Below are 16,175 nucleotides of genomic sequence, written 5' to 3' on the forward strand. Positions count from 1 at the left end.
AGTCCTAAAAGGCCTGCAGATATTTCTGCTTTATATTTTTTGAAATTCTGCCCATGTCTTTGAACAGTAAAGCAAATGAGAAAAAGATGGAGAAAGAAAGAGATGAAGACAAATGAGAGCACCAGCTTGCTCATGGAGGATGACTTCTAAGTATAAGGAAGAGTTCAGCATGTTGGTCATCGCCTAATGAAATCATCTTAAAGAAAATAATTGAATTTAAGAATTCAGAGCTGTACATACTCATTGAAGACGAGGTCTGGGGCGAAGTAAAGCATCCTGCCGTTGACATTCTTGTAGGACCTCCATCCCAGGCCGAACACCATCACCCCCATCCATGACTGTTGGATGACGGTCATCTGGTCATCCACATGGAGATTTCTAAAACCTAAGGGCAAACATTTGGAATTATAAAATATGGCACAACATTAACATGGCAAATTCGGTACTAACAGAGCCGTGAATTCTTACCAGAACATTGTGTAAAATCACTCAAAATCTATCAAAGAACTCATTGTAAGTAGACTAGAGGAAGTCACTGACTATTCTAGAATGGTTTTATTTGGTTTGTCTGCTATTGTGCATGATACAGCTGTGCCTCCCCCTTATCCATATTGTTTTCACAGTTTTTTACCTCCTCCTTGTGTCTTTTGTTGGTTCTCAAAAAAAGAGATCAAGGTCATGTCTGGGCAGGGTGCTCCAACTAATCCATACACCTGAGACTCTTTCGCCCATCAAGATCCAGCAGTACATCGACCCTCCACTCCCTGAAAGATCACTCAGTTTGCCAACGTACGGCCAAACCAGTTAAATTTTCAATTGTCTCTACATCTGTTTACTCATCCCAGTGTCTTCCTATGCTTCAGTGCCATCGTCTGAAGTCTAGTGTATCTCACTTCTGCTATTAAGCCAGCCTGGTTTGCTAAATACCGTCCTTTGCTTGCCACCCAAGTGCCTCTCCATTACATCCAGCCTCAGCTATTAGTAATAGTAATATTACACACTGCCTGTCCAAAAAAAAAAGAGTAGTCCCCTGGATTTAATGAAGCAAATAGGTAAGAGCCTTCGATTGGATAATTACTGCAGTGATGAATATGTTTCAGCTGCAACAACGTATTTAACCCTAGCTGATGCAATGAGGAGCTTCTCATTTCTGAAACAACCATGTTGGAAGACATATCCTTTATGTATGACATGGGCTAAACAAATAAACTTGCTTTCCCTTTTCATTTCTATTCAAATACACCAGTACCTCCACTGCCGAGTCTTTAATCAGTAACCTTCTGGTGACTAATTCACTTCTTTAACCCCTTTAAAAACTCAAAGCTTTCTGCTCCTGTCACAATTTTACTCAATATAAAGTCCTGCACCTCTATGGAAACAGCACAATCATGTCTAGAAAAGCAGAGACAGCAAAATGTGTTTTGTGCAGTGTGAGAGAGCTATGATGCCATAATTCCCAAAAAGAAAAAAAATAATAGAATTTTTTGATTGCTGACTTTACAAAAACTGCAAAAGAAAAAAATGGAATCAACTTGTAAAATGTTTTCCAAGTGCACACAAGCGTCACTGGAAAAACGGTGACTGTACATACCACAGGTATTTTACGACTTACAATTTTATTTTCTCACCATACTTGTCTCCTGTTTGCTCGTTGTAAACGCAGCCTGCAGTTAAGACATCAGCCTCTTGTGACAATTATGAACCACCAAGAATTTTGTGGTTTAAGGAGCTCCATGTTCAGAAACCACTAACATGAATTCAGGCTGAGCACAGATGACATGCTCCAAGGACAATACGGCAAAGTTCTTACAGTTACTTTCAAGTCTGCATGGGGTTGAGCTGTAAAACTGTAAGCAACAAATGTCTGGTCCACATACTTCAGAGTCCTCATAGTCACCAGTACGTCATATATTAGTATCTTGCTATGCTGCAAAATGATTAAGACATCAAATCAAGCTTTTTTTTTCAGCCATTTACCAGTCGATAGGAGAAGGGTGATATTTTGTAGCTGGAGAAATTTTCTATTTAGAATTTTTGAGAAATCATCAGGCTGTACTGCTGCAACCCGTCTAGTTAGCGTTTCCAAGTTTATGAGCACAGTGGCACTTCTGTTCTCATGCCACATTTTTCCTATCAGACAAAAGTGAAAAGAAAAACCACAGGTCGCACCTCCAAAATGTAAGAGAGCCGTTTCCCTGCACTGTGCGACAGGTTTGAAAGCGCGTATGAGATGGAATCATATTCATTATTAAAAAAAAAATCAAACTCCTAACAGTATTTGAAGCTGCTGCCATTTTCTATCTGCTATAATTTTTTTATCTTAACAATTGATCAAATTGTTGCACAACTATGATTTGGGCCTGTTGGTGACAAAGCAGCAGAAGTTATTGCCTCACTTCCAGTTCCTTACAGCTCTACAAAGTACTTTGCATTCTTTAGCTCATAGTTTTGGTTTGATTTACTCTCATTGCTCTCATCAATACTGCTGTGTCACAACGGGAAGCTGTTTCAGGTGGAGAAGCTCACATAAATCCAGAGTGCAGACTAGTTCAGACTCAGTAATGAGCAAAGGTACCCAAAAAGGCCAGACATTTCCCTTAGGAGTTGGTAGAGAGCAAAACAGAGAAAAAAGGAGACGGGTAAACACACACAACCGTAAAAGAATGAAAATGCTGCTCAGTGTTTGCTGAATGCATAAAGAAGCAGCAAACAAGTCCACCAACCTAAAGGTGATCATATGCAAGTGTACAATTTGTTTCTGCTGCCACCAGCTGGACACAAAGCTCGTTCGTGCATATTTAAAAGTTGAAACATTTATTTCTTGCAATATGAAGTTCTAAATCTGCCTATTCTGAACAACAAAAACTGTGTGTTTATATTAAAGATCACTGCTTAACCGGTGTCCTACCTGGCAATCCTTTGGCCCATTTGACCACTTTGACCAGCTGTCTCTCTCCCAGCTCGTTGAGGCTGGTGAGCAGCGTAGCGGCTGAGTCTGGCTGCCCACAGTCGTGTCCTGCGTTCACCACCTCAGGCTCAATGGACTCCAGGATGTTGAGGAAGACCAGCTGGGAGTTGAAACTCAGACCCGATTTTGGAGAGATGTTTGGAATGACGTCCGCTTGCTCTTGCACAGCCTGATCCTCTTCATGGTTCTTGTGTTGTCCAATCTTCTTTAGCTTGCGTGCTGAAAACAATAGCAAGAAAGTTAAAACCTGTTATGAGTTCCAGCAATGATAATTAATGTTCGTGCTAAAGCATTAAACAAACATTTTAAGAGTTGATTTTGATAATGAGCCCAACGGCTTTTACAACAAAACAAAGGGACATTCAGATCACGTTTGTTGACACTGAATAAAGTAAATCAACAGTCAAAAGCCTGATATGATTGATTGATTGTTTGACTGATGATTCCAAAGATTTGTGTCTGTAGCAACCCAACATGATGGATTTCTCTTTATTTTACATATGAACTGATTCTAGGTAACTGTGAGACGCAGACTCAAAAGATAAAAAAACAAAGATACATAAATCTTGGTATATATGAATTATGGACAGCCGAATAAATCAACAAATTACATCTCTCCAGGTCATCATTGCTAAATCAGACAGTCAGAACACATACACATTAACTGTCCTGTCCTCGGAACATCAGGGGAAACTCTCAGCAGAACCTACTGTGCTGAGAATTAATGCAATTCTACTTTCCACATCGTCTGTTAGCAATGTCTCATACTGCAACTGTGGATTTTAAGTAACCTTTTAAAGGGCAATATCAATTTTACTCAACAATACTCAATAGAGATCTACTAATAGCTTTGAAGATATTGAATCATATTCCATTTGAAAGAAAACGCCCGGAGCAGATGAGCCTCATCTGATGGAAAAGGCCTATCGTCATCATGTGTAAGTCCTTACTGGTAATGTGAAAGCTTAAATTATTCCCCCCCCCCCCTTTTTCTTATGCCTCTGCAGGGTTCTAAATGCAATAATAAACCTCGGTAAATCGGGCATATTTGCTTTACATTTGTGTTTCTTCAAGCAAGTATGTAAGAATTCAGAGACGAAAAAAGCAAAAGCAACAAATAACGTATGTTTAAAAAAAGCCCACATATTGAGCACTGACAAAGCTGCAATTTCTTCTCCCTAAAATGCTGAAAATCCTGCAGCAGCTGCTCCATATGGCAGCCTGCACTTAAACAGCAAATTGGAGCACGATCCTTGATTTGCTAAAGCGGACCGCCATGTCGAGTAATCAGTACTACAATCATAATGGAATGATGATATTCTGCTAAACAGCTGCCAAATAGATTTGGCTCTTTAACAGACAGGTCATTCACTGCACTCAATCGCCGATTGTTTTCTTCCACAAGTAATAGAGTTGCGAACAGTCAGCTCAGCCTGTTATTTCAGACTGACACCTGTGCTGGAGTGAGTGACGGCGGAATACCAGTGGTGACCATTTGGCGAGAGCATTGAAGAACAGACAGTTCTTTGAAAGTGCAACAAATACCTTTTAACCTGATAATGTTATCTAAATCAAAATACAATTAATCAGTTGCACTTTTGAAAGAAAAACAAAACACCGAGAGAACTGAAATATGAGGCAACATACGAATCATTTAATCCATTTTTATCGGTGTTGACTGACAGTGAAAAGTAACTGTTAATTGTCGAGCAATTGCCTCTTGCAGCTTCTGTGTCGAGGGTGTCTCATTAAAACTGAAGCCTCGCTCTTCAGTTCAGTTTGATAAATATTGACTCGCCAGTTTTAGACACGACTTAAGTCTCTCGCAAAAGTAGCAGGATTGAAAGAAAATTGCAGATTATATAAGATAATTTCTAAGCCTCATATTTCCATTCCTGATCCGATAACAAACATTTTGTGCAAAAATGATTAATTAAAAAATCTTCCCTGGGATTCTCGACTGCGTAACAGGCAGGCGTCTGATCTTTACAGAGTGCAGTGTAAATAGGTTGGGTTGAACTAACCTCAAGATCTCCATACTTGAGTTGAAGCCAATATAAATAGAGACGCCCAAAAGGTGGATTCAAGCGAAAGTCTTTGTTGCCCTCACCAATTTAGTTCAGGAGGCAATTAATTAGTCAACACGTTGTCAACTATCAGCATGAAGAATTGCCACAGGTTGGCCATGTTCCTGAGCTTAGGCGCTACTTTCTGTTTCCAGCTGAAACTGACCTCCAGTGAATAAGCTGCAGACTTATCCATTACAAGCCCATTTTCCCTCAAATCAAATTGCACATGTGGAATTTATCGCCCATTTTCTGTTCAGTGGGCTCACATTTTTTGGTCCACTTGCTTCTGTGCCTGTTACCAGCCTCATTGTCATTACAATCACCATCTTTATCATATCTGTCTTTTTAGGCTGCTTGATTGCATAAAAAAAAAATAACACAAAGGTCAGTTAACACCTTCTTTTTCTCTGAAAATGCCTTTGTGTAAATGTGAGATTTTCCAGATCCCACTTTACTCTCACTTTGGTGTCCAGGTTGTAGATGTCATTACATCATTATTTCACCAATGTAAATTGTGTTTCTGGAAGGGTAGGCTGGAGCAGTGTGACACAAAGAGAAAGAAGCATGAGAGGTCTGATAGAAATCACCTGTCACTTGCAACCCCCCATTAGTAAGTCACATGCAAAATCCAGAGAAACACTCACAAAAGGAGGGTAATTCTGAACAAATGTGTGAGAAGTAATCAACAACGTAGTAGCACTTTGTGTTAGAGCTCCCTATAAATAGACAGTAATAGGTAATAAACAGGGCTAAACTTCAGTAATAATATGGTGATAAAAGGTACTAGAAGATTTTGTTCTGAAATTAATCTGGTTACATCAAGGTTGGCATCCTGATTCTAATAATTGATGGTGTCAAAATTGCACATGTGGTAATTTTAAGGAATTGTCCATATTTCAAGGGTGGATGCAAACCATTATTATTTCTTCTTAACCAGTGGCTGAATGCTTTAAGTCACTCACCTTAGGTCAGAACATGTACTTGACAACACACAGATAGTTTCTCTGTCAAAGTGACAATAAGCGCTTGAAAATGTAAAACATGCTGTTGCTTTACCCCACTAATGCGTGTATTATCCCGTCAATTACTGCACTATTTGTACAATATGTATTTGGTTCTTTTACTGCATGTGTTTTGTGTGAGGGATTAGTTATAGCTGAAGCTTAACAGTATTCCTTCACAGAGTAATATCAGCTTTACATTTTTTGCTAATTATAATATGACACAAATGTTGCCTAACGACTAAAAGGGTATCACTGTTTTATTAACCAACTAATGAATAAAAAGATTCTCTATGAGCTATTGACTGATCATTGGACAAAATAAGATGTTTCCTTGGACTCTAGTGTACAGCATAAGAGGCAGACTTGACTGCTTCAAGCATTCAGACCATAGACTGTCTGTAAAAGATTAATGTAGCAACACTTGTTTGTGCCGTTGTGAAGCCTGAAGTTTGCCGCCGGACAGTTGCCGTTTTGGTCTTTTCAAACTGAAATTAACAAGCGAGCAGTGGAATGACGTGACGGTAACTGCTATCTGATTTTACGATCACACATTGCACTTTACGAGCCCACAGAACAAGTTGAGGAGTTCCTTGAGAAAAGATAGCTTTGGCAGCTATTGCAGAATGATGTTGGTCATATAATTATTTTTTGAAACAACAATCTGAGAGTTCTGCCCTGCAATTAAGGTAACTAGCGTTACCTGTTTACAGAGCAGGCCTGCTCAGCCCTTCAGCTAACACCCACAGAATAATTACCCCCTGGCATGCAGCTGCAAAGAAAAACTTCCTTGAAAGAAAATTTAATAGGGCATGAAATGAACATCCTTAATGCATTGGAATTGTTTTCTGCATTAAGTGTTACACCAAATCTGACAGCAGAGTTTGATGGGACTGCCTGCGGCTGCTGCACTGCCTTGGTTGCGTTAAGAAACTGTCAGACAATTAATCACTTAAGTTCAACTCTCACTTGCTTGTTGTGAAATGGCTGCCAGATCCAAGGAATCTTGTTGCAATAAAAGCTTTTAGTATGATACGATCTTCAGTATGATGTGAAATGGTATTTCACTGTAGCACAAGAAGCAGAGAGAACAGATGTGCAGAGAGAGCAGATGTGCAGTGAGCGTCCTCCAGGTTGTTGTATAATGAAACTTCTATGATGGTTTGGAAACAGTAATTCAGTGCCCGGCTTCTATTTTGTGTGTAATTAACATTCCAGAAATAATACGGAATTCAAAATGATAAAAATCAAACCAAAGACCACTAGTAAGAACTGAGCTTCAGTCTCGAAAAGAAGCCGAATACGACGACATTTAAAGATTTTATTGCTTTTCTTCAGCTCTTCCAACTACAAGGTTGAAATAAAAACAGATGTAATTGATATGAGTGGTGATTACCATATAATTTAATTACATTGAAAGCTAAATGACTCACAATCTTATTAGTCAAATTACAACTCTCGTTCTTTGAGGACTTTACGACTGGACTTTGAAGCAGTTTGAATGAAAAAATAAACTCCGGGATAATAAGGCGAAATGTATAATTTTCCTGCTTCCACTTCAGCAAATTATCGCCACAAATTCCCAGGGAAATGCCGGAGTGAATTACATGTCTATGATGAAACATAAGTGAAAGGATCTTTTAAGCCACAACTAGAAAAGGTGTGCCTTTTTACTACAATCACAGCATTAGATCGCATTTTCCCTCCATGGGTTTGTCAGTGACTGGTGGCAAAATTACCAGCATGTCTGCTGCTTTAATTCACATGTCTCATGTCAGCTTTGTGCTTCCAGTACAATTTTCACCGTTAACAGAATGAGAAAATGGAAGAGAGTGAAAATTGAACACAAGACTAAAATTAGTCCACTACATGTCAATCCTTACAGCCTAATATGACGAACAGGTCTGGGTGACAGTAAGGAGGAGTGAATGGAAGAGGTCTAAATTGCATGGCAGCTCAGTCAGGGCTTGATTATCAGTAACATCCCCTATGTGATGATGCTCCAATTGAAGAGAGCCAGCTAAGATGTGCAGTGTAGAGAGAATAAAGTACTTGGTCTTGGGAAACCATTAATAATTTCACTTTTAGGACTTTACTTTCTCTGCAGTGTGCTTTGTACATTTAATGTGTAGTGAAGAGTATTTACTATAGTCCATACTGAGTGTCTGTATATATATTTATATAGATACACACTAAAAGCTCTAAATGCACTTTATATTTCCTACATATGACTGATGCTATCATGTATACATAATAAGAAAATGTATATATAAGAACTGCTATCATAAATGGCAGCAACATATTAATAAATGCTAATAATTTATGTCAGTAATATTTTTAGTGCATGAATCCATCCCACCTCCGAGAGTCATCCCAGCTTCGAAGCACTTCTTCAGCCGGCATGAGGGGCAATTCTTCCTCCTTAGCTTATCAATAGTGCAGTCATTTTTGCTTGCACACAGGTATTTCTGTTTGCCTGAAACATAGAAACCACAGGAAACTGAAAACGTAGAATAATGTACACATCACTCCAACTGAGAACTGAAGGCAATCGGCTACCTGCTGAATGTTGGCGTCATTTAAAGCAGAAAGAGGGTAACAGCATGTGAAACTATTGTTTAACAGGGCAAACAGTGAAATGCTCGTATCATCGGACAGCAGAATCCTGAGCTGGACCTCTCTGGTTTTACCTTCTGCAGCTCGTTGAAGAAAACCTTGCAGCTGCCGCAGGTGAGCGCTCCGTAATGGCAGCCGGATGCCTCGTCTGAACAGATCAGACACGTCCTCTGCGGAGGGAAGAAGAACTCCATGGGGAACATGTGCTCTCTGCCAGCCTCGAACCTGCTGACAGACAAATGAAACATGTCTTACATGAAGCATTTAACAGCTACCACGTGCTTGTGTAACAAAAAGTAGCAGGTGATCTGTCGGTGACTTACGTTTGCTTTAGCATTGACATGCCACAACACAGCATTTTAATATTCATGACTATATTCATTAGATGTTTTCCCCTGTTTTAAGCATTTTGTATTCAATTTGAGGTTATTATCTTGCAAGACTAAAAGCAAAATTGGGACAAATACACCTTGAACTCATACATCACAGCAAGACCTCATGCACTTGCAAACTGTCACACCAACAAAGTGGCTACTATTCATTCTCCAGAGCCGTGCTAAAGTCTCTCAGAGGCTTATTTAAGGAGGGCACAGTGTGATGACTTGATGATGGTGTGGGAAAGACCGAAGTGCCGGCTCTGAGGCCAGGAGGTGGAGGGGGGCTGGGGACTGGGTTGGGGTAAGTTGGCTTTTAGCTGCAGCCTTGAACACAGAGAGATTGGAGAAGACTCAGACACAACGCTGCCTCAGTGACGCGCAACTTAAGATATCAAGGTTCGGACTAAAAGAGACAAGGATGAAGCTGAAGTGAAGAGTGTCGACTGTGTCCGGAGTGAATTCTTCTCTTTATTGCCGTTTTACTTCAATTCAAGTAGTTTTATTATTGAGAAAAAAAAGGGACACTAGCGGTTTCATTTCAGGCAAGACTTCTGGTGTTCACAGTTTTAAATCTAATCAGACTTAGAAATTTTCATCTAAAGTCCAGTCAGGCTGTGAGAAATGAGCAGGCAGCTTAAACAATGGGAACTGTGGTGATAAAAGCAGCAGAAAAATCGTATGCAGTCCAAGATCTGTGGACAGGAAAGGTGAAAACCGCACATGCCAAAATCCTTATGCCAGTACTCTGAGAGCACACAACAAAGGCAACTGCCAATCACCTCCACTGTAACAGACACAGTGACACCGTAACAACCTTTATTGCTGCAGCTTCTCACCAGGTGTAAACGCATTGTAATGGGGCCGTTATCTCTGCTGATGCAAACATTCAAAAATAAGATTGTTAGACATGTCTACAGGCCTCGATGGCAAAACAAAAGCGATAACCATGTTATTTTTAACACGCCAAGTTGCCTTAGATGAAGCCTGAGATACAGCACAGTTTGTGATTCTTCATATAAAAGTGTAGTGTTATAAGAAAATATAAGATAAACTTTATTGATCCCACAGTGGGAAAAGACAGAGGTAAAAGGGCAGTAAAAGAAAATCTTAAAAACGCAGTGCGGAAAATTGCAGAGGACATTATATACACTAGATGAAATTTTTCAAGAACACTATATAGGTTGGGGTCATAACAGTTATTGCAGATAAGTCAGTGGAATGTGTATGTAAAAAAAAAAAAGGGGGCAGCAGTAAATGAGGTAGAGCAGTGAAATAAAATGTGGCATTGTACAGCACAGTCTGACTGGTGTACTGTATCTTGCAGTTTTTTGGATCTATCAACAATAAAAAAAAAAACTTTTTTGATGAGAGGATGCAGCACACTGCAATGACAGCCGTCTATCTTTAGAAGATGGTGAGAAATGAAGTCATTAATTAATCAGGGCGTCTTAATAAAATCCGAATCATTTGTTCAACAGATCAGACAACAGAAATCAGCAAAGGATGAAAAAATACATTCAAACATGCTGGATTTAAAATTACAAACTTACCAAATAAATTCTCACTTTGATTGTGTGTTGTTATTAGTTCCATTCCCAGCTGCACGGTCGTGATAACAGCTTGCCAAGTGTGGCATTTTAGTGTGGAGTATTTAAGATGATACCATCCTGTGATCTTGAAGTTCCTCCATTTACAAACAAGCAACTATAAGATTCCAGTCAAATTTAGTTGTATATACATAATGTCTGACTACATATAATTTTCAAGTTACTTAAAGAATTAATTCTCAGTCAGAGTTTGAAAATACAGAAATTCATTCTTATTTTGCAGCGTTTTTGATATACTGGCTTCAATACTAATGATTCAGTGGTACAGTAGCTGATTTGTCTAAATAGTTTTGATAAAATGTGTGATCCTATTCATGTTTTTCACATCCTTGCAGTGTAAATATATTTTTTGCAGGATTTATTCTATTGCAGAAAATAGAAATACATGACTTGGAGAAGACAAAAGTACAGAAACAATTATGTCCACTGGCTCTATACAAATGAGTTTTTCCCATTTTAACCCTACATTTACATGACATTGCTGCTGAACCATCTTATTCAATGAATTGAATTACACAAAAAATAGCATTGTGTCGTCTAATGTTCTATGCCTATAGAGTCAAGTAAAATCTCATTTAAGCTCTTGTCCATTCCCAAATACTGTTTGATTCATCCAGCAGATTATTAGGACTACGCCCACCTCTGCGTGTTTAGTGGGCTGTGGTGCATTCACAACATTTTCTATGAAGCTACATGAGCCAGTTCCATGTTTGCTGGCCAGATGCATTTCATTGACCTGCTTTTTTTCTTTTATTTTTTTGCACAAAGCTGCTTCAGCTTGTTTCAGGTTGTCTGATTTAAATATATATCTCTCATGCTGTGTATACAGCGCTGTATGCTTGAACTACACCGTTCAGTAAACATCTGCTTTCACTCATTCACTGTGAGGCCACTGCATGCACTTTCTCCTTGACATAGACGGTCGAGGATGATGCATTTTTGGTCTGATTGCAGATGATCCCATGTCTGTAAATGTACCAACATATGTTTTTACATGTTTCTCGTAATTCACTTTGCTTTCACTGCATTCTGCACAGCAAAGTCCAGATTTGAGACACTTTTTGCTCTGCTCTTTTGTACAGTCCTTGGAAAAAAATGTTCAAATCCGGTCGGTTACTAAAGATGAACATCATCCCTGGCTAATGTTAAACTACGTTTAATGTTTTTTGACTATGGGTAACAGAAAATTGTTCTCGTAACATGTTTTTGTCTTAAGGCAAAGCAGGACTAATGTGGATAGACCAGTTTTGCAGACCCATCTGCCTTTATTTCCAGACTTTAACAGCTTTGTTGTGGATCTTCAGTCAGAGTTAACTGCCACACAAGGCCAAAAATGTGCGGAAAACGCCCATGTTTTCTCAGATCTATTGTGCAGTAAACTACACAGGTGTCCAACAAGCTTTCATCAGATGAACACTTGACTGTATGTGTCCACCTACTGAGCAGAATTTATTTTCCTGTAAATGACACGGAGTCACAGATTCTTTCAGTTTAGGCTGAACTCAGGAGCAGCAACAACGTAGCTCAGTAACAGGAAACAGTCCAGCCGAGGTCAGCTTGTTGTAAATTAGCAGCAGATCATTCCTGCATTTGCTAAACAAAGAGTCAGTGTGTTTACAGTGGGTTGTGTTGTTGATTTCTTCTCATTTCTTTTCCATTGTGCCCATTTTATTTTAAATCTCCAAATGAGTCCCATTCATTTCTCCTTCAAATATCTGCCTGTCTTTACAGCAGGATAAAGCTGCACCCATCATGTACAGTGATGGGTATTAGTGATCAGCCATCACTAAATGGAAAAAAGCTAAAGCAAAATAAAAACAGCTGTATTATGTGTAAATCCACATGATTACTCAACTAAGAAATAAAAATCCAGGTGCATCTACTTGCTGACTACAAGCCAGTTTCTGGAACAGGCTTCTGGACCTGAGGAATGTCTTGGAGGCGTACTACTGACCCAGTAATCTGAAGTGCACACAATAAGAGCTAGTTCAACTTAGTCTGAGGTCAGGCTGGCGGCATCTGTCACCGATCAGTTGTTTCAGTGTTTTCTAGTTGCTCCCTGCTGTAAAAATATTCAATAAAGGCAAAGTACCATAAAAGCACCACGACTTTACAGTACACACACAGTTACGCAGGGTCTGAGTGTACTGAACTCTAACAGCTGGAGATGCCGGTGTCAGGCAGCGCTCTCAATCATTCATTTCAGTAATCTCATAGGTAGTTATGGAAAAGCTTCGCCTGATGTACACGTGATAACCACGGCCGTCAGTCAACACACTCACTCCGTGTCCCTCGTACTCCTCACAGCCAGACACAAGTTAGAATGTGTGGAGTCATTGGAAGTGCCAAACACACATCAAAAACAACAACTATAAAATCATTTATAAAATTAGCACATCAATAAAACTGTCACAGGAACCATCAGCACCCAAATAAGAAAAATCAGGCACCGTTTCTTTGCTGTAGGCTCATTCCATCTTTGAATCAAAAGAGGTATTTTTAGAGGACAACAACATTTATCCCATCATAGGTTTTTCAGTCATTGTATTCAGTTTATTACACATCTGGATCACACTTCATCTATTTAAACATCTTGGTCATATGCCAAATATTTCTCATGCTTGCTGCTGGTGGCAAAACAAGCAAAATGGAAGCCAAAACCAACAAAAAGATTTAAAAGTTTATATAGCAGAACTAAACTAACATGTATTGGGTTTTTTTGAGAATCTTGACATTCAAAAATCAATAAAGAATTTGAAATAAAAAAAAATCTGCATCTAAAATGCCAAAGCTATGAATCAGCCAAATGTATTCCCACATTGTTTGAAAATGCGCTTCAACCTCTGTCTGATTAAAGTTTATAAAGTATCCCTGCAAAGACTTTGAACACACATTTTCTCTTGCATGCTGGGAAAATGTGATATTTTTGAGTGATCCCTTCAGTTTGCCATTTAGGTTTTTACTGGGGAAAAGTAAACGTTATGGTAAATACAATGACCACTTCCAGTGATAATAAAAAATAATCAAGAGAACAAACAGTTGTCTGCAATACAGAAACACAGTGCATGTAGAGATTTAATGTATGTGTTGTTGTGATGATGTTTGGCTCCATTCTGTTGTTAGATTTGCTTATTGGATTGTCAGTTTCTCTACATGTGGCCAGAAAAAACTCTTTGGGGGACAGAATCCCCATATTCATGTTTGGGGTCACACTAAGGTCAGGCTGTGGTCAGATTGTGATTTATTTTTTTCATATAGAAGGCAGAACAAACTCACTAGTTTTTGTTTCAATAGGCATAATTTTACATTTATGATGGTGATGTAGGATAAATGTAGTTGCTATCCTTTTAGAACTCACCTGGTGTCTTTGTAGGCGACATCCAGCCACTCACCCACTGCACTTTTCATGTAGTTGGGGTTGGGATAGGGCGGCCTCAGCATCCCGCCTGGGTACCACTGCTCAGGACGCACGACGCTGCGTTCATATGGATTACATACGAACGCGGTGTTGGCGCCTGAGCCGTGCGCACTCACGCACTGCCTGGAACCCCAGAACTGTGAGTTGTTGACGGGGTAGTTGTTGCCCCACAACGGCCCTGCAGATTCCCGTTCCTCGCACTTGACTTTGACGCCGCACGGTTCAAGCTGGTAACCGCCGCACTTGTTCTCCGCGGCATCTCCGAAGTCTGCCGCTTCGTCGGGCGGGTTGTAGGCTTGGCACGGCCTCTCCGCAGCCGCATGGCCGAAGTGTGGCAAGTTGTCCGGCGCGTTCGGGGCATAAGGGCAAGAGGCAGCTACAGCAGCGCGCGTTGTGTCCAGATGATGCATCTCTTTTGAAGTTATGTCATCAGCCTCGCACAGAGGGAAGTTTTGCGCAGATGTCCGAGTGGAGGTGATGTGGTGGAAAGGCGCAGCGGTCTCGGAACTTTTGAACATTTTCACCTGCTGCCTCTGGCCGTGCTGGGGCCGCTCGTCTCGGTCGGGACACGCGAACTCAGGCTGGACTCTGGGGCAGCTCAGTGGCGCCGGTTCCACTCCGAATAAATACTCTCCGCGCATTTGGTCAGCGGCGGCGCACGGATGGAGAGCGGGATCCACGTCGCTGGTGTCACCGGATTCCATGGCCAGACCCAGCGACACGGACACGGCTTTGCAAAGCTCCCTGGCTGTCTCTGAGATTGTGGCGCAGGCAGAAAAGGAGCGACTGTCGCCCACACGGCAGTCTGCGCTCAGCAACTCCTCCTGAGGGGCAGCAGCTGTCTGACAGCACTGTTTCTCCATGTCACAGGTTTGCGGATCAGTGCGTCCGGATCCGTAAATGCCCGCCTTATCCGCCAGCCCCTCGGTACCGCTTACAGTTGGGTTTTTGGAGAAATAAACGTGACTTTCCTCAGCTTTTAGCGCCATAGTAGGAGCGCTCACACCGTCGCCTGTCTTTATTTTCTTACCCTCTGGCAAAATTTTGCTACAGGATAACCCTCGGTTAGTTTGGCTCTTTTCCCAGAAAGTGTTTACTTGGACAGGAGACCGGACTTTGCACGACTACAGTGTCCTCTGGTCCCAGTAATTGTTAGCTACTGCTCAGCCCAACTCTCACGTAATGAAAAAAAAAGCGGTTTGGTAAAGGTCCTAGGAGAGCAACAGGAGTCACAAACTCCTCCTAAACTGCGAGTCACAGCCGCTCCAGTTCGGTTTGACTAATTCAGGAAAACGGTTTAAGGCTTTGTGTCCAACTAACACCGCACTTTCCCCCAGAGACACACAAACAAGCCGCCGAATGATTCATTTGTGGAATTTAAGACCAAACTTAAAACACAAAATAGAGATCCCACTATGTTTTACAGCACATGTGGGTCACATTTTGATTAACTCGACACTGATTTATTCGCCAGTTTCCTCGAGACACAATCACAACGTGTCTAAATGGAAAATGAAAGATTTAAGACAGTTTTCATCCCTGTACGAGATAAAACTGTGGCTTGTGTCATGGTTAATCAGTTGCCTTGGGTGTTGCATCAGATCCCCAAAGTTTACATGTTGACAAAATTATTTGATGGTGGTTTTTTAGGCAGGTCAAAGTCAGACAGCAGATGATTGAAACCTTATAATATCCACCACATATACACAAACCTCTCATCAGAACCATAAACACAAACTGAGAGTACAAATTTGATATTCAGTGCTCTGCAGCTGTAATCCTTCCATTTTTCTTGCAGTCATTTTAACTCCAAACTAATAGGTCAAAAGGACATTTTTTTTGTTATTTTACATTTTAAAAAGTAGGATTCACCAGTGCAGGCTGAGATGAATGTTTGGAAATATCACTGTTCAGTAATGTGCAAGCGTTAGTATGGAAATTCCTTTGCAACCATGATTTTCCCTGAATATTTATTTTTTTTAATTCACATTCTACTCAATTTGTGGGGTCGATACCAAATATCTTTTTTTTAAGAAGTAAAAAAAATCCAGAATCAATATATTTGCAGAAAGTATGTTAGATTTGTACTTGGCATTCTTTTTTTTTAACTTCCCATGAC

At 40.3% G+C, this 16,175-nt stretch overlaps 1 protein-coding gene across 1 annotated transcript in view; it reads right to left on the bottom strand.

Moving 5' to 3' along the window:
* The window catches only part of LOC110963640 (androgen receptor), a 28,895-nt gene extending 13,432 nt beyond the window's left edge, over positions 1 to 15,463 (bottom strand). Inside the window, 6 exon segments of the mRNA XM_022212082.2 lie at positions 241 to 385; positions 2,909 to 3,187; positions 8,398 to 8,514; positions 8,729 to 8,743; positions 8,746 to 8,879; positions 13,997 to 15,463. Of these exon segments, the coding sequence (XP_022067774.2) occupies positions 241 to 385; positions 2,909 to 3,187; positions 8,398 to 8,514; positions 8,729 to 8,743; positions 8,746 to 8,879; positions 13,997 to 15,045 (1,739 nt within the window). The 5' untranslated portion in view covers positions 15,046 to 15,463.
* Positions 15,464 to 16,175: the final 712 nt, after the last annotated feature.

This window comes from Acanthochromis polyacanthus, chromosome 17 (assembly GCF_021347895.1).
Source record: "Acanthochromis polyacanthus isolate Apoly-LR-REF ecotype Palm Island chromosome 17, KAUST_Apoly_ChrSc, whole genome shotgun sequence".
Taxonomy (NCBI): domain Eukaryota; kingdom Metazoa; phylum Chordata; class Actinopteri; family Pomacentridae; genus Acanthochromis; species Acanthochromis polyacanthus.